The 23,050-nt window shown below is 41.9% G+C and overlaps 1 protein-coding gene across 8 annotated transcripts in view; it reads right to left on the bottom strand.

Moving 5' to 3' along the window:
• PPP2R3A (protein phosphatase 2 regulatory subunit B''alpha) overlaps window positions 1-23,050 on the bottom strand; it is a 55,330-nt gene that overhangs the window by 5,144 nt on the left and 27,136 nt on the right. For 6 of the 8 annotated variants that reach the window (XM_061465273.1, XM_061465269.1, XM_061465271.1 and 3 more), the window contains 11 exons: window positions 22,348-22,608; window positions 20,578-20,681; window positions 19,042-19,144; window positions 17,191-17,265; window positions 11,921-12,007; window positions 9,044-9,200; window positions 7,155-7,203; window positions 6,068-6,157; window positions 4,909-5,084; window positions 4,261-4,379; window positions 1,219-1,325 (listed from right to left, as the gene is read on the bottom strand). In XM_061465273.1, coding sequence (XP_061321257.1) covers window positions 1,219-1,325; window positions 4,261-4,379; window positions 4,909-5,084; window positions 6,068-6,157; window positions 7,155-7,203; window positions 9,044-9,200; window positions 11,921-12,007; window positions 17,191-17,265; window positions 19,042-19,144; window positions 20,578-20,681; window positions 22,348-22,608 — 1,328 coding nt within the window. Of the gene's footprint in view, window positions 1-1,218; window positions 1,326-4,260; window positions 4,380-4,908; window positions 5,085-6,067; window positions 6,158-7,154; window positions 7,204-9,043; window positions 9,201-11,920; window positions 12,008-14,534; window positions 15,237-17,190; window positions 17,266-19,041; window positions 19,145-20,577; window positions 20,682-22,347; window positions 22,609-23,050 lie in introns of those variants that run through there. The other 2 variants (XM_061465275.1, XM_061465274.1) reach the window with 2 other exon arrangements.

Genomic DNA, 23,050 nt, shown 5'->3' with positions numbered 1-23,050 from the left:
TCAAATATCTGACATCACGTGTCACTTTTCCTCTGGTTTTGGTGAGTTTGGGGATTCATGATCCTGCAAAGCTTTTATGGCAGATTCCTATTTCTTTCCTGTGCTGAGGACACAGGTGTTGCAAAGCAGCTGCACAGAATACAGCAATTTTATCTTCCATCCATGTTACCTCATCTTCCATTGTGAAGGCCACAAAAAGGCAAGGCTGCTCAAACGAGATGAGGGAACAGCCCATAGCTGTTTGGATGCACATCACAGGGAGAAAGGGAAACACTGCTCTCAACAGCATTGCAAATCTCTGTGGCTAATTAGTAGGTGCTACTGTTAGCCCAAGCAGTTTTCAGTGGGGGAAATCTGACAAGTATGCAATCTTCTCAGTACTCTCACTTTAATTACTCAGCAAATACTGTTCAAGAATGGATGAAGTCCTGAATCATGCAAGATTAACATGGGGTAAGCATTCTTTGGATGTTTGTTATATTAACCTTGAGACTTTAGAGAAATATTCTCCAGAATATATTAACACAAGTGCAACTCAAAAAGACTATTGTACTGAGTCTCCATCAAAAGCCTCTGCAGGAAGCCCTGGTACACAGAAAGGTTATGGAGCAACTGCTCTGTCTAAATTCACTGACTCTAAAGATAGCTGGAGTATCTGTCCATAATTTTATAGAAGGCTGCAAAAAAAGTCTAGTTACTGCAGAAACCATCAGTATTTTAAAGAAAACATCTCAACGAACATATTATATTAATTAGAATGTTGAAACACAGCTAAGAGCACAGGCTGGCAGGCATGGAGTTTGACAAAAGTAAAATTACTTGAATAAAGAAAATCTCTGCTTGGTATAATTAATGTAACATAGCTCCAGCTTCTAATATATGGTAGCGTGACATGGTCAATGCATGGCCAAGACCAGCCAAAGTAATTTGATTGCTTTATTTGTATCGTTGCAAAAAGAAAAAGGCTTTGTCCTTTTCCCCAGCTTCTTCATTACTACAGCGTGTGCAGCTGATTCAAATGGCTGCCCACAAAGCAGCCCATTGTGACAACCTCACCAATACCGCATTTGGAGCCACTGTTTCAGGCTTCACATGCTTCAGTGTTGAGTTCAAATGGGAAGTCCACTAAACCTCTGTTAAAAATGGCATCCACAAACTACTAACCCTCAGCTGGAGCCAAGGAGTGCATCTCAAGGGCAGAGCAATGCCTGTGCTTACCCTTCTTGCAACTGTTCATTCCCAGACTCTTCAGCCACAAGAATCTCATACTCTTCGGCAGCATATCTGTCCCAGTCAGAGGGTTCAGGGCCATCATTTTCAATGTCCTAAAGAAATCAGACAGTCAAGCACACTACATCCATACAGCTGTTTCACATGTTTAGACCTACTGCAAACAGCAATGCTAGGAACAGTAAGCAACTATACAGAAACAGCTAATCAAAAATTGCCTATAACTGAAAGATTCACAATTATCTTCAAGTTCTCTTAATTTTAACATCTGCCCATAAATGACTGTGAAAAAAAATACATTACTTAGTCAACAAAGCTGACCTGAGCTGCCAACAAACAGCCTACTTCATTTCACAAATGCTGAACGTGAAGAACCACACATTTTCTTTGCTCCAGCACAGCAAGCCCTGCATCTGTGCACTTTGTAACTGGTTAAAGAACTTAGTGATTTAAAATCTTTAATGAAATGTCAATTTTAACTGATGTTTTGAGGAAATTTTCACAATTTGCTAAGTGTCCTGGTTTTGGCTGGGATAGAGTTCATTTTCACAGGAGCTAGTATGAGACTATGTTTTGGATTTGTGATGAAAACAGCGTTGGTAATTAAGGGATGTTTTGATTACTGCTAATCAGTGCTGACACAGAACCTAGGCCTTTTCTGCTCCCCACACCACCCCAACAAGAAGCTGGGAGAGGACACAGCCAGGACAGCTGACCTCAACTGACCCAAGGGATATTCCATACAATATGGGATTGTGCTCAGCATATAAAGCTGGGGGAAGAAGGAGGAACATGTGGAGTGGTAGTGCTTGTCTTCCCAAGTTAGGAATGATGGAGCTTTGCCTTCCTGGAGATGGTTGAACACCTGCCTGGCCACTGGAGGGAGTGAATAAATTTCCTGTCTTGGTATGCTTTGCTTGCGTGTATGGCTTTTGGTTTATCTATTAACCTGTCTTTATCTCAGCTCATGAGTTTTCTCATTTTAACTCTTCTGATTCTCTTCCCCCATCACACTGGGGTGGAGTGAGTGAGCAGCTGTGTGGGGCTGAGCTCCCAGCTGGGGTTAAACCAGGACACTAAGTCTGTGAGAAGGTATCAGAGCAACATCATTATAAACATCTGGCTCTCTGCCATTTACTATAGGACAGGGAAAATAAGTTATCCCCCAGGGCCCGCTTGACTGCTCTTACGATGATCCAGTTTAAGCAAGCAAGCAAGCAAGCAAACAAACAAAGAGGGTGGTTCTGGCCTGAGATATATTTAAGCCTTGAATCATGGAACCACAAAAGTTCTTACAGATTACATGGGAACAGCTGGGAGGGAACCAGAGTTAATTTTGGCACCCCCTTCACTTTACTGTACTTTGACCAGATAAGAGGCTTCTGGGAGATAGTCTCTAAGCTGTAGTCACATCTGGTTTCACTGGATGTGCAAGGGGAGCCAGAAATGAGGGACTTTACACCAACAGCTGACAAAACTCAGGTCTCTGAACATCCCACAGTGGTGAGCAACAACCTCAAAATACAACAGCCACAATTTCCTCCTGTATTTTCTCTGCTTGCGAAGAGAGGATGATGAATAACTGCAGCCAGGCACAATCTGCAACATTCAAAGCTTCCATCTAGTCCGCTACATGTGTGACCTAATCATGAAGCTGGCATCTCATCTGCCTCAGTCCCTGTGTTGTAAAGAAGATCTGTTTCTTCTGTTCTGCTTAGGCTATGGGAAAATTGCTAGTGTTAAGGATCAGGCACCAGCCCAGATGTTTAATGAACTTCACACGTAGCCTACAGCTGTGTATGGGAGATGGAAAGAGACAAATGGGATCTCAAGTTCTGAATCTCACAGCTCCTTTCCAAACTGAGTTAACCACTGTCCTGGGTTCAGCAGTAGCAGCCATTTTTCTCCTTCTTAGTAGCTGGTGCAGTGCTGTGTTTTTGACTTTCGGCCTGGGAACAGTGCTCATAACACCAATGTTTTTAGTTGTTGCTAAGTAATGTTTACCCTGACCAAGGACTTTGTGAGTTTCATGCTCTGCCAGGGAGGAGGGGAAGGCGGGAGGAAGAGAGACGTGACACCTGACACAAACTGACCAAAGAAGTATTCCATACCACAGCACGTCATGCCCAGTATATAAACCGGGGGAGTTACCCAGAAAGGCTAGATCACTGCTCAGTCAGGCTGGGTATTGGTCGGCAGGTGGTGAGCAGTTGTATTCTCTTCCCTTGTTATTTCCTTTACCATTATTATTAGTGGCAGCAGCAGTGGTTTGTGTTATACCTTAGCTACTGGACTGTTTTCATCTCAACCCGTGGAGTTACATTCTTTTGATTCTCCTCCCCATCCCTCTGGGAGCAGGGGGAGGAAGTGCGGGAGTGAGAGGCTGTGTGGCTGGGCTTAAACCACAACAACCAGATTCCTTTCCAGTGCAGCTGAACCCACCCCGCTCTGAATTGAATCAGTGCAACTCAGCAGACTCTCGTCATTCGCTCTAGAATTACACACTGCACTGCCAGTGCTGGTGTAGTAGGATCAGTGATGGTAACCAAATCACAGAACTGTATTAGCATAACTACATATATATATGTATATATATGTACACACATGTATATATGTAGTATAAAACTATATATATAGATTAGTATAACTTGTGTTACTATTATACAAGTAATACATATATATAAAAAATATATATATACTACAACATATATATATATATATATATAAAATGTATTTCTGTAGTAGTATAACTTGTGTTGGATGAGAACCAGGAGGTGTCTAGTCCCAGCCTCTGCTCAAATCAGGATTTGCTATGAGGTCACATTCAGGGGGTTCAAGGCTTTGTCCAGTCACATGCTGAAAACCTCAGAACAAAAGCTGCACAACCTCTCTGGGCAACCTGTTCCAGTGTCTGACAGGCCTGCTTGGGGAAAAAGTATTCTTATATTAAGCTGGATTTTCCCTTACATCCCAGTAGCAGATATGGGAATTTTTTAGAAATCTGTATTTAGAAATAAAGATGATTTATACCTTTTGCACTGCAAAGGGATCCCTCTGTTCATTGTCCAGATATTTCTCTAAATTGAAGAAGGTGTTGTAGAATACATGAGCCATTCTGCACCTCTTCAAGTCTCGCAGGGTTACTCTTCCTACAGAAAAAAAAACCCCACATTATTGTGCTACTGAGTTTTTACTTAGTGAGAGACTGGACCTGTTCCTTGTCAGTCTCATAAAAGTTTTAATTATAACACCGATATTCTACAATATTACATTTCTTCCCAAGTCAGTAAAGGATTTTAACACTATTCAATAAATGTATATGTTTATTAGGCTTGTATCTCACATACATATGGAGGTCTTTCACATTCATGAGAAATATGAAAGAATGTGAATGGGGATGGTTCAGTTTCATAATCTAAGCTGTCAGCACTTCCCACAGCTGCAATATACAAGACTTGTAGCTCCAGTTCCAGCAAGTTAATTCACAAGGTCTCTTGTTTCAGTATTTCAAACCTCCTGATGCATAACATGGGACAATAGCCAGTGTTCAGACTTTGACCTTGTGCAGTAATTTCAGCCCTGTGATTCCAGCACTTACAGATGGATTTCACAGTAACATTACTCTCTCAGTTCATCACAGATCTAAGAGGATGGAAACTCTCATTAAACAGGACTTACCTTCCTTCTCTGGCTTAACGAGATCAAGCATCTGACACAGCAAGTCATGAAATGGCAGTGGTTCTATGCCCATCACTTCCATCCGCTCACACTGCTCCTCATAAAAGTACTCCAGTTCATACATGGAGAGCACTCCATCCCCATCCAGGTCCATGCACCGAAACCAGTACTCAATGCTAGGAAATAGAGACAAGTCTAGTGAAAGCACAGCACTGCGCTAGGAAATCTGTACAGCAGAGATTGCAGCAATGCACATTCCCCTTTTCTTATCCTCTAATCCTCTTCTGCACAAAGGATGGCATAAAATGAGGTACAAAAATACCTTCTGGGAAGAATCGAGACACAGGCCAACACTCAAGAGCATCTCCTGTTAACCTCCTAGGCAGCTTGTGAGCACAGCCATGTTCATGACGTACTTCACCTGGTAGCTGTAGCAAGCGTCCACTGTGCTGCAGCTCAAGTGGCTCATTTGTCTCTCTCTGATTCAGTGGCAAATGTTGGCTAAATACAACCAACTCTAAACCCAGGACACTGGTTGTGCCCAAGTGACCCTGGTGAGTGATGAGGCAGGCATGGTATGCGCTTATTTTCTCTACTCCTTCATACAGAAGGCAATGCTTTGAGGCAGCTGCACGTTACATCCTCCCTTCACCTCTGGGCAGTCCAACATTTATGAAGCTGTCTTCTCATTTTCACTCGTAAGAATCTCTGTCATAATCACATGCAGATCTAGTTCAGCTCTGCACAAGTCTCACAGTGGCTGTACAAACCACGTACACAGGCAGGTTCTACAAAGTGACACAGCAAAGTTTTCCTACAAACCCTTCTTACACATTTACTACATATATGAGGGGAACATGCCCATCTGCTGGAAACATATCATGGGTTTACCCTCAAAGCCAGTGTTTCATGCCATGGAGTGACCAAAGGGATTAATGACTAAGAAGGCACTTTAACATTAAAAGAAAACTCTGCTTCTACACAATTTCTCTGAGAGGCAAATTATTTGATCAAACATTGACAGTAAGTTGCTTTCTTCCTAAAAATCACTGGAACCCAAGCTGCCATCTCTTGTAGAAAGCAGTAGGTCACAGAAGTTTTGTATACTCTTATCTGCTCATATCAATGCTTTTACTAAGACACAGAAATCAGTCAAGACCTTGTAGCACTCCTTTTGTCTTCCTCCGAAATCAGGAGCCACACAAAATCAGCGTAACTCATGCGGCCTTCCTTTTGAACTTCGTTGCCTCTGAAACATACATGAAGAAAAATAATAAACAAAAAAAACCCAAAACCAAACCACCAAGCTCCTAAATACTCAGGATCATAGAATCATAGAATAGTTCGGGTTGGAAAAAACCTTAAGATCATCTAGTTCCAACCCCCCTGCCATGGGCAGAGACACCTCACACTAAACCATATCACCCAAGGCCTCGTCCAACCTGGTCTTCAACACTGCCAGGTATGGAGCATTCATGACCTCCCTGGGCAACCTATTGCCATGCCTCACCATCCTAACAGGAAAGAATTTCCTCCTTACATCCAATCTAACTTCCCCTGTTTAAGTTTTAACCCACTACCCCTTGTCCTATCACTACAGTTCCTAATGAAGAGTCCCTCTCCAGCATCCCTATAGGCCCCCTTCAGATACTGGAAGGCTGCTATGAGGTCTCCATGCAGCCTTCTCTTGTCCAGGCTGAACATCCCCAACTTCCTCAGCCTGCCTTTATATGTTATCAAACACATTTTTCAAAGGCCCCAAATCATTGATAAGAGAAAATGGGGCATGGTCACCCATTTAGCCTGTACTCCATGCCCTCTGCAGCACCCATCTTTGTGTGCTTCCCCACAGGCACAGCACTTGCTGCCTTGCTGTCACTGCAGAGCTGAGGCTCATCTACCACATTCCCTCTCACAACAAGTGCTGGGCTGTTTAGTTTTCAGTGACTTTAAAGCAGGGCTCTCCAGCTATCCCTGTGACACTGCAGGGCACAAACACAGTGCTTCCATGTTCCCTCCAGCTATGCCCAGCTTATTCCACAATGAGGTCTATAGGTGGTCATCCTATGGGAATTTTGTACTTATTTTCTTAAGACACTCAGAAGTGTCACTCCATTTTCAGGCAGCTGCAGCACCATGTTGGAAACCGTTCTGATCAGTGGGATTTCTGAGGGTATCCTGCATTTCTAATCAGCCTGACAGAAATTCCCTTTGCTTCCATCCCCAGCCAGGATGCTATTCCTCACCTCACCACAGCGCCGCTGAATATTCGCTCAATAATCCTGTTCGATAAAGCTGGAAACAAAGAAAACATGGAGAAAATGAAACTACAGGTCACAGGAATACCTAGTCAGTTGTTTATGCTACATCTACACAAAGCCATTTCCCACTACTGAAATAATGCTCTATCTATACTGTCTAACCACTTCATGGTCTCTTTTTATCAGCATTTTGTAAAAACCAAAGATAACTCTTGCAGTGTATCTGCTTTTGTACCCTCCCAAACACTATATCTTCCCACAGATATGGCAACTGTCTTGTCTCGATTCTTGGACATGGGCAGTGTTGTTACTCCTACTTTGCTGCAGTAGGATTTCTCACATAAGCAAATCCTGATGATAGGAGACTATTTCACTGTGTATTGCAAAAGAAGTTCAGTTATCAAGCAAAAACCCACATATTAAATCCCTACAAAACACTTCTTTGCAGAGCACAAGCTGTGGCATTTCTGCTGCAGGGAAGCACAACGGAAACCAAGCATAGTTTTAGGTGAATGGGAAGGCTTTGCCATTCAGGAAATGTGTGCTATAGATTGTTACGTCAGAGACACAACAGCCAAGCAGTAAGAAGTCCTGAGGACTATACCTTCCTAGACTGCTGACACCCTTTGTTTAGACCCCTACCTTAGCTCCTTCTACACATTCTCCATCAGTCCTCTAGTCCTGGAACACTTCTGACACACCAGCCAGGCAGACTCAACCTGTACCACCCCTCATACCTCCCTGGTATAGTGCTGACAGGCTGCTGTAGCACTGAATTGATGGCTTCTCCCCTTCACCCTGCCCACAGCACCCCTTCTGTCTTCAGCTTCCCAGTGCACAGTGCTCTCAAGCTTCCTGTGCAACAAATACTTCATCCCCACACTCCACCCTCCCAGCAGGGACCAAGTCTCCCATATCATTTACCCTAAGTCAGGTCCATCCTCACCCCAAGTCAGGTCCGTCCTCACCCCATCCAGCCCTATTATCAATGCTCCTGACTCCTGTGACTGCCACACTCACCCAGAACCTCCATGGCCTTCCCATAAATATCTGCACTCAGAACACATGAGCCACCACACCACTGACACACGCACACCGCTACAGCATTGTCATTCTCACACCCCTTTACTTCTTTCTTACTTCAGCCTTGTACAAAGCTTTGGCTTGTACAAAGCGTCCCCATCCCAGAGCTCCAACAATGCCTTACAACTTGTCACACGCCCAGCTCCCTATAGCCCTACATACTAAAACAGATCACCACATACTTCACCTTTCCTGACACAGCCAGTCACGTGTCCAAACAACTCATTTTCCCAAATCTGATTCTCTGTCCTAGACCTACTTTCCCCAAAGATGCAGCTACTACAAAAAGAATCCAAGAAAGCTTTGTTTTCAGGATTAAAGGTGCTGGTCAACAGCTCAAGCTCTTGTCCAAGACATTATATCCTAAAGTCTTAACAGCTTCACTGAACTCTGGAATATTTCTCATGCATAATGAGACTGCACTTCAGCAGTCTCTGAAGTTCATATGGGTTTGTCCTTGTCCCTACTTCCAAGTTCCAGCAAAATCCTTAATAAATAATAAGCAAGCTTCAAGACATGGTATTAGCTTCCCCTTCTAGCAGTGGCTCACACCTGAACAGAAACTCCCTCTCTAGCTGCTCATGAAGAAAATAACTCGTACTGCATGTGTCTGTGTCTAAGCCCCTACAACTGGCTCTGTAAATCAGCATTTGTGTAAGAAATGGATGGCTCCATTTAGATTTTTTTTGAGGCATCAAAACAACCAAATTAAAGCTAGGCTTTACTCTTTAGTGGGAACATTCTATTTTCATCCATCCCCTTTATCCCACCATGGCTTAAAGGCAGCATACCTTGATCACTGTACCTAGCCAGATCCTTCTGGCTGATGTAAAGATCATGGTCAGTGTCCAGCTCCCAGAATTTACAGTATATAACATAGAAGTGCTCATAGGAGAAATAATCTGTGATCTGATTTATGTCATCCTCTTCTTCCAAGAGAGCAAGAGTCTGAAAGAGTACAAATAAAGTGGGAAGTTAAACCTAGACAAAGAGGCAGTTCAGCAGCTGAAGTCCTCCAACCTCTGGGGAAGTTGGGTGAACACAGCTCCAAGAGCTAATCCAAAAATACAGCCTTTCTCCCCTGTAGGAGATTTTGCTGCTTCATTCCTCAAGAGGCACTTACAGAGCATCTGGCTCAGTTATCCTGGTTAGTGTGTGTGTGTATATATATGCACCATATTTCTGCCATTCCTGTGAACAATTTCTGCTAATTTTCACCTAAAGTGAAAAGTGAGGCAGAGAAATAACACAACTGCTGTCTCAGCTGGGATCCATTATTTGTGGAACATTTCTAAGCTGCACCAAAGACTCTTAGAGCCATTTACAGCAGCAAGTCCATAGTTCTCCACAAGAACCGAGATCCATCTTTACACATCACACATCCTTGCCTGGCTCCCAAAAGGCAAAATCAAGTCTTGCTTCAGACTCATGCCTGAACTGGGGAAGGAGGGATGGATCCCAAGCAGCTCAAACCAATCATACTAATTTTCCTGGGCTGCAGCTGGCAGGAATTAGACTGGTTTAACTGGGAAGCTTAGATAGATTTCCAGCCATGACATCTGTTAGCATGGCTTGTTAGAAAACATTTAGAGACAACTTTCTTGTTTCATTCCCACTTCACATCAAAGTCTACTCTTCCCTCTCATGAGGGTATCACGTTTACCAGTGCCAACTCCCTGCTTGCCCTTCTCCTAGTGCAGAGGATACCAGACCACCTTTTCTGTCTAATAAATTATGGCTGCAGGAATATATAAAAGCTAACAGACTCCAGTGAGCTGTAAGTCTGGCCTCCCCTCACAGCCCCTCAGAGGGAAGGAGGTGAAACACAGCCCAAGAGCTCTATCCCAGGAAGTTGGGCCTCTAAGCAGGCAGGCTTAGTGGCCCTCCTATCCATAACCACAAAAACAGATGCTGTACTATATGTAGGTACTGATAGTTAACATCAGCTTTCAGTCATCTTGACATTCAAGGAGCCCGACTGAGTCTCAGCAAAACTCTAACATCCTGCGATCCACAAGGTTCAGTGAAGTTTCAAGCACTACCATATGTACTGTTCTGGCTTGCTGGTTCTCAAGTCTAAAAACTTCTGATCAGTCACTCAGTAGTCTTCAGATTCCTCACTGGTCTCTCCATTTCTCTGCAGGTGATAACCACTTGGGGAGGTTTTTCAATAGCTCTTTTTTTCTTTTTTCTTTCATAGCTCATGCCAAAATATGCCATCTACACACAGTAAAGAACTGCCCAAGCAAAATTAAGTTCCTTTAGCTGAACTTCCCTGCAGCAGGAGATGAAAGAGTAGATATGCAAGGAGAAAAATGGGAAGAGTGCATAAAGGGACAAAATGAGTGAGTAAAGATGCAGGATAAGTTGAGATTTGTTTGTAGCAGACTCTAGGGAAGAACTAGCATCAGAGAGCTTGGACTGGCATGAAACAATTCAAGAGAGCACTGATGTCTCCATTAGCTGATGTGATTAGTGGGGCAGACGATGTCTCAAAGGAGGAGTGTGAATTCATGCTTGAGGTTTTTGAGGAAGCCAGCATGCTATATCTGGAAGGGAGAATAGGATGCAATAGGGAAGCCTCACTGCTTTAGCTGAGTCCTTAACCTTTCAACCTAATGACTTTTAGGTTGGGCTGAACTTCAGCAGCCTTAGACAGTTTTAACCTGGTACTCTCTTGGCAAAGTACACAGGGAACAGATACCCAAATCCTGAAGCATCTGCCCAATATAACAACATATCACAGGGATTGTAACAAGAACCAAGCTTCATTTATTAACTTTTCTGAAGGAGTCTACTGCAGAAGTGGAGATCTGCTCCTGAGATACATACCTGACCAACTGTCAAGTGGGCTAACTGCTGGCTGGAAGTCAGGAAATTGGCTGTCCTACCCACCACCTACTGTAGGCAATCCAGCAGCTATTCCTGGCTGCTCAATGAGCCACTTAAAAATAGTGCACTGCTGTGTCTTGCTTCCCTTCCTCTCTGGCTGGGTCAGGAGCCAAGAGCCAATCTGCCAGATGTAGGTTTAGAGTGGGTGCACAGTCGCCCCTGACCTTCCATCAAGTGCACTCTTGGCTACTCCAGTCAGAAAATCCCAGAGTGGTTTGGGTTGGAAGGGACCTTAACACTCATCCAGTTCCAACCCCCTGCCATGGGAAGGGACACCTTCCACTAGAGCAGCTTGCTCCAAGCCCCATCCAACCTGGCCTTGAACACTGCCAGGGCTGGGGCAGCCACAGCTTCTCAGGGCAACCTGTGCCAGCACCTCAGCACCCTCACGGGAAAAACTTCTTCCCAGTATCTAATCTAAATCTCCCCTCTGTCACTTTAAAGCCACTCCCCCTGTCCTGTCACTACATGCACTTATGAGAAGTCCCTCTCCAGATTTCTTCTAGGCCTCTTCAGGTACTGGAAGGCTGCAATAAGATCTCCTCAGAGCCTTCTCTTCAGGCTGAACAAGCCCAACTCTCTCAGCCTGTCTGGCCTTCTCTCACCTCAACTCAGACAGAATTCCTCCACTACCTTCAGCCATCTCCTGGCACTGAGCATTTGCATTTGGCCTACCTCACTACACCCCAGGCACAGCTCCCTCGCTATACAGTACAGAGCTACAGGAACAAAGGTCTGATGCATTCCATATCTTATCCAGGCAGAAACCAACATACTTGCAAGAAGTTGCTTTTCCTCAGCTCTGTTAGAGTGATCTTCCCAGACCAGGATCGGTTGACTGTGTAGAATACTCTCTGTATAACCTGTAACACATGAATAGTGCTCTTGAAGTCAACTCCTGAAATATACCAGTTTGGGAACATAAATGCAGAAACTTTATTTTGTTTATTCACTCATCTTAAGGGAAATTCTTTCTGAAAAATCACTTTGTGGTCTTTTTTGTAGCTACTACTATCCTTATTTCCCCATGCAGTCTGAAAGGCACATGTGTTTCTGAAACAGTATTATCCATTTTGACTTTGCAAATATTTTTACCGATCTTAGTTCACACATCTGAGCATGCAGATACATTATTTATGTCAGGAAATACGTTTAAAGTGCTCACAAATCACTTTGAAATAGTTTTTCAGGTTTCAGGCACTGTAGTTTGCATGGATCTCAACTGAATACTCTGCACAAGCAAAAATAAAATCAGGACTTTAGAAGAGGAAACAGGACATGTAAATGAAAGCCACAATTGATGTCTGACCTATTGTGTCTATAACAGTATCTCATCCTCTCTGTGGCTCCACTGAAAGTAAGCAACTGGGATTATCTCTCTGCATTTATCTTAGGAAGGTGTCAGCCTCATTTGTCTCCTTTACTGATCTGCCTCTGGTGAAAGTAAAAAGCATGGGGGGAAATACACAGACTTCTGAGAACCCAAGGGAAACAGTTCATAGTCAGAGACAGTATGCTCCCAAGCACCTAAAGAAAGTAAGCTGAACTCTGAATAGCCTGCTCTTTCCTAGCTTGCCAAATATCACAGCGGGGAAAAAGTAATGTGTGACCAAGCAAGCACGTACATGCAAGAATAAACTTAACAGAGGAATCAACAATTTACTCAACAAGAAAAATTAAAAATATAATTAACTTGACCATCAGCACTGAAAGATATGGAATAGAGTTCTTGCTGATGAAACCAAATACAAACAAGCCTTTGATGTCTCCAATATCAAGTTGACATACTATTATAGAATCCTGGTAAACCTTAATAATAATGCATGCTTTTCCAACATGCAAATTAACTTTACACAACAATATGGACATTATAGAGATTAAGCCAGTTAAATTAAATGGGATGGATTTGTTTCATAACTACAACTAGCTCTGAGTAGGCAATCACCGTTTAAGGGTCATACTTTTGACTCAGTCACACAAGTGCTGGTTCTTAGTCCAGAATGGATCTGGAACCAAGTATGAGATTGCTGCTAACAGCCTGCTTTGGGATACACAGATCAGTAAGCCAGTAAATGCTGATGAGCACAAATGATTTTTGAAAGCGACAAGAATGATCTGAGGACTTAAAATGCATCCTCAAGAGAGAGAACTAATAAATTCAAATTAGATGAACATGACACCTATTGGTAACTATTCTGGTCCTTGAAAGCCTACACATGGAGATGTGGGATAGCAAGAGGACTTTTGGTCTCACAAAATATATAACTAGAAGCTGAGATCAGCCTAATTCAGACAGATAAGAGTGCATTACTTTTACACTGCCACAGATTAACCACTGGGACCACTCCTAAGGAAACGCTGCAACTATCACTCCAGACTTCAAAGATGAATGTCTTTCTGGAGTTAGGTATCAATTCATTTAAAAACAAACAGAAAAACCTAACTATAGGAGTCATTGAGTAATGTCCTATAGCCTGTATAATGCAAGAGGTCAGACTAGGTAATTACAATGATCTTTTCTGGTCTTAAGTACAATGAAAAAAAACTGTATGCTTGCTTCTTTTTGAATGCCTGTGGCAGTCCCTGCCATTCTGGACTACAATATTGTACTTTGTTTGGCCTTTACTTCCAGATTGCACAAGATCCCAGAGACTGAAATGGGTCTCACCTCATATTATCACACCTGACAATGCTGCAGCTATTCCTCAAGATGCATCATTTGCACACCATTTCAAGGACTCAAAAATAACAATCTGAAGAATCAGAAAAGGGACACCTAACCAGCATTTTTTTGCTCTGCCTTCAGGAAAGACAAAATATCCCCCTTTATGACATCTAAGAAACAGTTCCCTTATCAGATCATATTCATATAGACGTTCCAGCTGCTCTGTCCTCACTTAGTGGTAAAGCATTCAGAGGTAAAACGGAATCTTCTTTCATCTTTTACCACAGCAAGTCACTCAGTGCATCCTTTATTATTCAAATAATGGTCCAGTTTCAACAGACACTACATAGTGTATATTTCAGTAGAAAAATGTCAATACCTCTCTTCTATATTTCAGTAGAAAAATGTCAATACCTCTCTTCTTCAGGTTATGAAAACTAAGCTGTCAAAAATAGCATTTGGAAAACATCCTAGAACACAGTTACACAATCTGAGATAATCTGCAGCATTCAAGCCTTACACCTTACGGAAAGCCAAAACTAGTTTCATTTTTCCCAGCATGAAAGATTATTTATTCTAAACTCAGTACAACAGCCTTTGGAAGGGAGAATCCCTTCCTATTTAACCATTATCCTCATGAAATCTACCTCCAGGACCCAAACCATTGATAGGTCAGTTATAGACATTTCCCCCATTTTCCCATTGAAGAACAAAAGCAATACCACTTCTGGAAAAAGCCGTAAGACTTTATTAAACCCTCCCCTTACACATTCGCATTGGTAATACTGCATAAGCCAAAACATTTTTCAACAACCAATATGTTTTGCCAAGCTGTTTTTAGTTGAATCAGCTCTTCAACAACAGCATGCAGTGCTAACTCAGAGCCTTGTCTGAACATTCTGCCAAAAGTCACATTTTAAAGATTTCCCAATAAATGCCACATGATATTCTGCACCGTCTTCACCAGCTTCAGGAGTCTGTCTCTGTTGAAACAAACACAAGTAGTTTAGTACACTGGCAATACAACAGCTCACAGATACTGATATAGGTAAATTACAGCTTATTGTATCCAAAAGGCGCCTCTAAAAGGTGCAGAGGTAGGCAAAAAGAAGCATGTGTACACATCTTACCCATACTAGACTGCTAGCTTATGCTCCAGGTGATTTCAATCAAGTGATGCTGTATCCAGCAATGGACACACAAGTCAGTCTCCTTACAGCCCTTCTCTGTAACACAAAAATAAACTTAAACTCTTGCACTGGCAGCAAATATAGCATTCTCTCAGTGTAAGTAGGTATAAGGCACTCTACCTTGAAGGAATCAAAAGGATCCAAGTAGTCCCAAAATCCAAGGACAAAGCTGTTTCCTTCATTACCTCCTGGTGGAAATACTGAGTTTTGTAATATTGAAGAGACAAAAGTGCCAAACTGTCTGTGAAAGGAGATGTGAGAAATAGGAACTCCTGGTATCAGAGGAGAGTCACTGCTGCAGTGGGCCAAGTACTGCCACTCCACATGGCAACAACCTGACCCAACAGACCGTCTGTCTCCCAGTGTCTTGACTCTGCTCCAACTCAGTGATATGTCCGAGGCCAAACACTGAGCTCAGAAGGTATTTGTCTGTTAGGACAGACACCCGGAACAGCACTGGCCTGCCAATGTGAGAAGTCTAAAGGGACTTCTCAGCTTTGTAAGATTTGCTGCTATATGCATTCAACTCCAACGCAAACACAAGTTTCCTGTCTCCATGGGAGCAAGCCTAGGAAGTCACCTCTGTCAGAGTATTGTGAGTGACGGTGCCTGAAGGCTCCAACTCTTCAGTGGAGAGACAAGCACAATCAAGAAGCACTAAGGAGCTTCACATCCTCATGAATGGTCTGGTTATGAGACTGCTTTGTGACGGTCACGCAGGGCCTTGCCCAGGCACAAGGGAAGTTGTGGAAAAGGAGAGGAAGAAAAAGGTGCTGCTGTTTTTAGTAGCAGCCTGCACTTCACTTATCTTGAAGTGGAACCTCAGCTTCACACAGCTGGTCTCTCAGATCAGAACATGCACTGCATCCCAATGAGGTCCAAAAAGTGCAGCAAGGGTGATTATGTAGGGCTTACTCTACAAAGATTTTTGTTTCTTGCCTTTATTCCCTCATTTAGACGCTGAAATATACAGGAAACAGCATATGACTTGAGAAGAGAAAAGGCAGATGCACAGAAATGCTTTTGTCATCAGCAAACAGCTAGCAACAGGGCACTGTATCATGACCCACTCACCAGCAAAGAGCAACTGGTTGATATTGCAGTCAGAAACCAATGCTAGTATGACCTTAAATCTCTCAGCTCTCACCTTTACTTTAAGCAACACATATAAGGGTACGCGTGCCACAGGTACCTTCCACTCACCCATTCACGTGCCTCTAATCCCTTTGCCACTGTTATACCTATTCTGTCCAGTTACTATGCTTAATGTATCTACTGCCTTGCTCCATAGGGACTAAATATGTTGATAATATACAGATGTTCACTGTCAGGTTCAAGTGCATCTGAAACATTTAGAATCGATTCTTGTCACACATTTTCATAAAATATTAGTGTGACAGCGAGGTTAACCCATAAAAAACAGTGTCTTTCCACCATCAGTGCTTTAAATGACAGGAACAAGCCTATGTCTGTCAGTAATCTCTCAGCTGCCAGTACATGGTGCAGCTGGCCCCCATGCAGACCTCAAAGCAAATAGGAGAAACCTTAAGATCTAAAGCCCTGCTGCGATATAGCTCCCATCAGGTCTATCATTTATACTTTTTACCAGGTTTATACTCAATATGAGACAGGCTAAAGGCTTAGAGAAAGTACAACTTATTCTATAAAGTAACAGTCTAACTGCTGACTGCAACATTGGAACAAAACTACAGAACAAACCCAACAACAAACAGTAGAAACCTCAAAGACTCAGACTTGATAGGCTTTCTGGTAAGTGCAAGGGGCAGGAGACTGGTCAGGAGACCACTGAATGCAGTGGATACTTTGTACCACAGAACAACCACAGATTCTTTAGGTCTGAGTGACAGAAATCTTCAAGCATACAGCCTTCCACATCTCCACCAAATGAGGACATCTCGTTTTCTTTCATGAGTATTAAAGGCCAAAGAAGATGTTTTCATAGATTTGCTTAAGACCAGAAAATCATTATTAACCTTTTGAATAACCTCTTGCACACACAGGCAGATTCATTTTGCCTTTGGAAGCCGTTCTTCACATAACTCATTGCCAATAATATTAAAAACACCTTTAAAAAAAAAAAAACAAAACAACCCAAGGATTCACTGATGGAAACAGTGACAAATCACAAAGGGAAGGTTGGTATCATAGCAGATCAAAGGAGCCAGCCTACCGTCGTAATATACCGCGAATGGAACTCCGGAGCATCCTTCAGGAACGTCAGGCCAGGATGCGTTTCCACCACATCCTGCAAGATAAGACCAAATAAAATGAAATAGATTTTCTTCTCCTTTTAATGTTTAGAAGTTACTGGGTTTACAAACCAATACTTGTGCTTACTTTTGAAACTGTATTTGCAACATTAATGGTAAAACCAAAATGACATCTTTTATCTATAACCTTCTCATATTATAAGTAGAATACATTTTCTGGGCAATACGCACCTGTTGGGCCATTTTGATTTACTTAAGGACAGAAAAACAAAGGAAGAGAGTTAGTGAGTAGATGAAAAATCATTTTCATTGAATGAGACAAAAAATTAGTTAGTTGGCCATGCAACTACCTCCCTTCCAAGACCTTTTTCTTCCATTCATTGAAGATATTAACATTTATTAGAGCTACACGTCAGAAATAGACATTCCTTTACAGGTTGAGAAAGTTACCTTTTTTGTTCTCCACAACAATGAAAGCTCCTGTGAGCCTTAGAATGCATACAGATATGATCACTGCTTTTCCAACTTGAACTACTTTAGAAATGCCTCTTTCTCAAGATCAGCCTTTTGCAAGTCAAATACATGACCAAAGTCATAGATAAACTGCTCAGGCCATGAACGATCAGTTCAGATCCTGTATGAATCAATATTTGTGTAATCTCTATGTGTGACTCCTCTACCCTTTAAAGAAGTGCTCAAAGTTTTGCTTGTCCATAGCACAACATGGCAAAGGGATAAAGCAGACACAGTACCCTTAGGGGTGCGATATGACCAAATACTGGCCAGTCTAACTTGATGTTTAATATGATGGTGTAATATTGCTAGTCTCTGGTTGACTGACAAACAAGATTGTACATGCCTCTGATTGCACCAGTAGCTAAAAAGCAGAGCTGCAATCAGCAAAGGCAGCGTGCCCAGTGGAGAAAAGATAAAAGCAACACGAGAAAATATACCCATCACAGTCCTGGTTTTGAGACACAGAAATACTCAGTGCAGACAAAATCTTTCCCCAGAGCAGCATCTCCTCAGACATTCTGTACAGAGGGCAACTCAACGTGAGAAACCTACAGATATGTGGGAAAGCTCAGAAAAAGCATCAACAAATTATCTGAGGAGCAGATGGACCCGATTTATAGAGAAGCCATGAAGAAACCTATCCAGAACCTGCCTAAATGGCCACAAATAATTAAAGAATGATACTTTGCTTTGTTAAAAACATCACATGGGAATAAGAGGAAAAGAAATTAAATCAGGATGCACACACTTAGCCTAAATATTAGGAAATGATAAATCAGCACTGAGACTTGTGCACTAGCAGGTTTAGAGGCATATACAGAACAACTGGAACTGAAAAAAAATTGGAGATTTCCACATATTGTAACTGAGAGTCTTACTACACAAATTCAATCATAATGGTCTTATCAAGCAACTTTTACAACTTTCCTAATAAGCTTTTATATTGTGCTTGACTATCAACAGCACCATGCATTTTCCCCAATAACCACTTAGGGAAATGGGTCAATTTTCAGACTGGTTACCAGATACTGATAAATATTAATCCTAAGAGACTAAATAAAGCTTTGACAATCTTCAGTGACTACAGCAAGACATGTAGTTGGTTGGTACTTTTGCAAAACAGTCCACTTTAAATGCTTATTTTTATTTCACTCCAAAATAAACCTCACCAAGGAGCTGTTAAATCAAAGGTCTGCAGCTCCTTTGTAAAGGTTTAAAGGCATGAAAATGGAAGTAGTTACAAAATAAACACAGCTTGCTTCCCCATCCCTTCACTGCCAAGCTGTTGCAGGTACCTGAAGCAGTGGGATGAAGTCCTCCTGTTCTAGGTAGTCACAGTTGGGCTTTGCTAAAAGGGACGTAAATCTGGATGCATCATCATGGCAGTTACATAGGATTCTACAAGAGAGAGAAAAAGTTACTCCAACCACACAGGAGTACTTTGCAGGACAATAATGAACTATAGATTGATTACGAAGTGCTTTATTACATGTTTGAAAGGTGTCCCTGCCCATGGCAGGGGGGTTGGAACTAGATGATTTTCGAGGTTCCTTCCAAACCAAACCGTTCTGTAATTCTACGTTACACCATACTTCTACACTGTGAATGATGCAAAATTGACCTCAGGCTACCAGCACCCATTTTCTTCAATATCTTTCAGCAGCACCAAGGTACTTCCAGCCAGTGTAGCTTTTTTCATGTTAACATTGCAGTGGTAAACAGTTTCTTATTGAAGACCGTTCTTACTTTGATTCACAGCAATATAGTAAGTAACCTGACTTTTAAAAATGCTGCATTATAGCAATTACAGTGAGAAAAACTTGTCTTTGGAATGGTGTGGTTAAGAGAATACAGAAGAGGGGCATGACCACAGTGTGCAAATATCTGAAGGATGTGAAAATCAGAGGAGTGAAAATATGTGGTTTCATGAGGGATTAATTAAGAGTAATTGGAAGAACCTAAGGAAGGAAAAAACGTTGGCTATGTTAAGGAAAACTTACTGATCACAGTCACCCTAAACATTTTTGAAATTTTGCCAGGGTAACTAGAAGCTGTTTTGACAATATTATCACAGGAAATACTTTGGGAGTCCAGGGTTAAAGGCTACTTCAAGAATCTGAAGAGCAAACCATTAAGTGAAAAATTAGAACTCTCTCTAGACATGAGATGTAGACATTTCTCAGGTGTTTCACAACATAGACTGAATAGTTCTGGAGTGAAAAAAAAGGTTAGGCAAAAGAGTAAGCCTGTTCCATCTCACAGCTCTGACTTCGAGTACAATATATCCAGAGCTCTCAATTTCAAAAAGAAGCCTTGACAAAGATATATGGAAGTGACTGTCAAACCCCAAGGATTTACTACACAGCATGCTTGAGGAAAGGAGTAACTATTAAAGCTCCCAGAGTTTTCACCTGTATGATGCTTCCTGATTTTACATTCCTTCTTCCTGTCCTAGAACATTATCACATGCCTCCTCTTCCCATTCCCAAACAGCACTCACTCAGTTGCATTAATGTAGCAGCACACACATAAGGCCTGAGAGAAATATATCCAAAATCCACTGACATCTACCAGCTATCTCAGAATAGCTGACTTATTTCTAGAGAGCATGTTAGTATATTTTATATGCCAACTATAGGCATACAGCTGGCATATAAAATAACTTTAGGCCAATGGAGATTTTTAAGCCATTTATTTTCTTCTAAAGAACAGACAGTGATATGAAAAATCTGGTGGAAAGAGAAGGGGGCGAGGGGAAAGGGGGATGAGAAAGACTTTCATGGTAGGCTGCTCTTATTCCAGAAAGAGAACTCTGCATTTGTTATACTCACTTTCTCCACATAGATACAAAAGAGTGTAGAGGTACACATCCTGTCCTTTCTCCTCCTGATGCATGGAACATAGGTGCTTTCCAGTAGAGTGGGCAGCCACATATCTGTAATAAAACACCAGAAGAAAGAGGAATACAATATCACTCACCAGAGGAGCTTGCTTGTTTACACACCAAATTCATCATCGACCCTTCTACATAAGGGAAAGGAAGTGGTAAGGCACACAGGTTGGTCAAAAAGCTCTTTACTGTATGCCAAGGTTCAGAATTCAACAAAAACTTTCTGCCTTTTTAAGTAGCTGAGAAAAATGTCCTGTGAGGCTAGGAAATGGATCAGAGACTATCAAGCTCTTAAGCTCCGTCTCTGACTGAACCGCTCAGCAAGATACCCGGCACAGTGGAAAAAAACAGGTACCTCCTTCCAGAAGGGCACTCACACCAGCTGCCTCACTGGCCTGCCTTAGAAAAGGATGACCCATTCTATATGAGCTGACTTCTTATTGACAGCAAGGAAACTTCAATCCTGATTATAGACAATTAATGATTAAATGCCTGAAGGTGAAAATTCACAGTTTTTGGTGTGGTGTCTTCCACCCAGAACAGCCCATTTACTTTCTGCTATTTTAGTGGGCTTTTTTGTAGCATTTCTTTCAAAGCCTCGAAACTTGTACCATTATTGCTAATCCCACTGAACAGAAACAAGCCTTACAATAGCTAAATAGCATAGAGTATATCCATATAGGGACAGATGATGCAGAGACCAGACAGAAAGGTAGAGGTCTCTTCTACACCACCATCCTGCTTTTCTCAGTTTGAACATGACAGGCCACACTCAGTTGCCTGTCTTGCCATAAAAATCAGTTTCAAATGTTTTGGGTTTTTGTTTGTTTGTTTGTTTTTTTGCTTGAGCAAAGAACTTGTTTGTTTTTTTTCCAGAGATAGTTTACAAATAATGCCCCGGATTCCTTAAACCAACAAACAAATACCAACCCAGTCTCTCCTTTCAGAAAAATCTTCCTTCTTGGAAGAAAAGGGCTCCTCTTTGACAGAACCTTCATTTACTTCTCAATCTACAGTGCCAAAGATGCATTCAGGGCAAACTGAACATATGAAGTGTGTCTGACAACTGCTAGTTTTAGATCAGCATTACTAAAAACCATGGATGAAGGAAAGGAAAATAAAACCACCCATCTGCATCATGCTCCCACACAAGTGCTGCATTTTGTTCCCTGAAGCCAGGAACTCATTAGCAGACTGTAGCTACTCCAAGTCTGCTGACACCTGAATTATGGATATTGAGTATACACATCTCAGTGGCTGAGGGCTAAGTGTTTTTCTCTTCTGCATCCAAAGAGGCTGTAGGCTGCAAATGGCCTTCTCAAGCAACACTGCAAGAGCACACACAGATCCTGGCCAGATCAGCGAGGCAGCTAATCACAAAGCAGTTAGCTAGCACTACCTGAAGAGGCTAAGTTTCTACTATCTCCTGAGCATAACTATGGAGGAACAGAAAAACAAAAATGCCATCTGCATTTAGCAAGAAATCTAAGAGCCATTTTGCAAATCAAAGCAAGAAAGAGCATACACATCAGGTGCGGCAAACATCAAATTGAGCTCCTTTTTGTTTACTATTTTCTTAATCTAAACAAAATGATTCAGAGCAAAAGGATATTGGTTCTTCCCCCCCAAAAATGAGAACAGCTATGAGATACTTTATTAGCTTTAGTTTCAGTCTGTCTCTCAGAAAATTAAAACCCTAGAGAACAGTTACCTTAGCAATTTTCCCCATTTCACAGATGTTTGCTTTCTCGTCTTCAAACTCTGTAAAGGCTTCTTCAATCCTGGCAATGGTTTCTTCATGATTAGTGCAGACATTTGGAAGTCCTTTAGGGAAGTAGAAACGTGGAATGTTTATGGACAAAGGGGTACTGCTGGTGGCTTTATTCACAGGCAGAACAGTGCAAGAGCTAACTGCAGAGTTCAAAGAGACTGGGGGTGAAGTTCCAGATTTCTTCTCTTGTTTACTTTGAACCTGAAAAGATAATGAAAAACAGACACTTTTTAACAGCATGGCACACAGAGCAGGAGGAATTAGTTTGTGCTCCCAGTGACTGGAAAGATACTGGAAACCAACAACAACTAAATTACAGCACAGGGATAAAAACGCATATATTAAGTAGCAAATAAAATGTTTCCACAATATCAAACATGGCAAATTTAGGACACATCACATCTGCTTTTATGTAGCTTCTGTGCATTTAATATATGTAGCCTTTTATTCTATGCCTAACAGCCCAAGATCTGATTCTGTTCAGGGTACTGAGTACTGGAAAATCAATTTTTACATCAGGAATCAGGAGTAGCCAGCAGTTTGCTGTTAGGCACCCACATGATATAGCACACAGAGCTAGTGCAAAATGCAAAAGGTATGTTTTCAACTCCAGTTGAAAAGGACCCTTTTGCAGGCAAAGCAC

This window comes from Pezoporus flaviventris, unplaced genomic scaffold, assembly GCF_033815535.1.
Source record: "Pezoporus flaviventris isolate CSIRO_AGI_PZ_B2104156 unplaced genomic scaffold, CSIRO_AGI_Pfla_v1 ptg000040l, whole genome shotgun sequence".
Lineage (NCBI taxonomy): Eukaryota > Metazoa > Chordata > Aves > Psittaciformes > Psittacidae > Pezoporus > Pezoporus flaviventris.
Note: the sequence above shows the minus strand (reverse complement) of the source record. Positions and strands in the feature narration are given on the sequence as shown.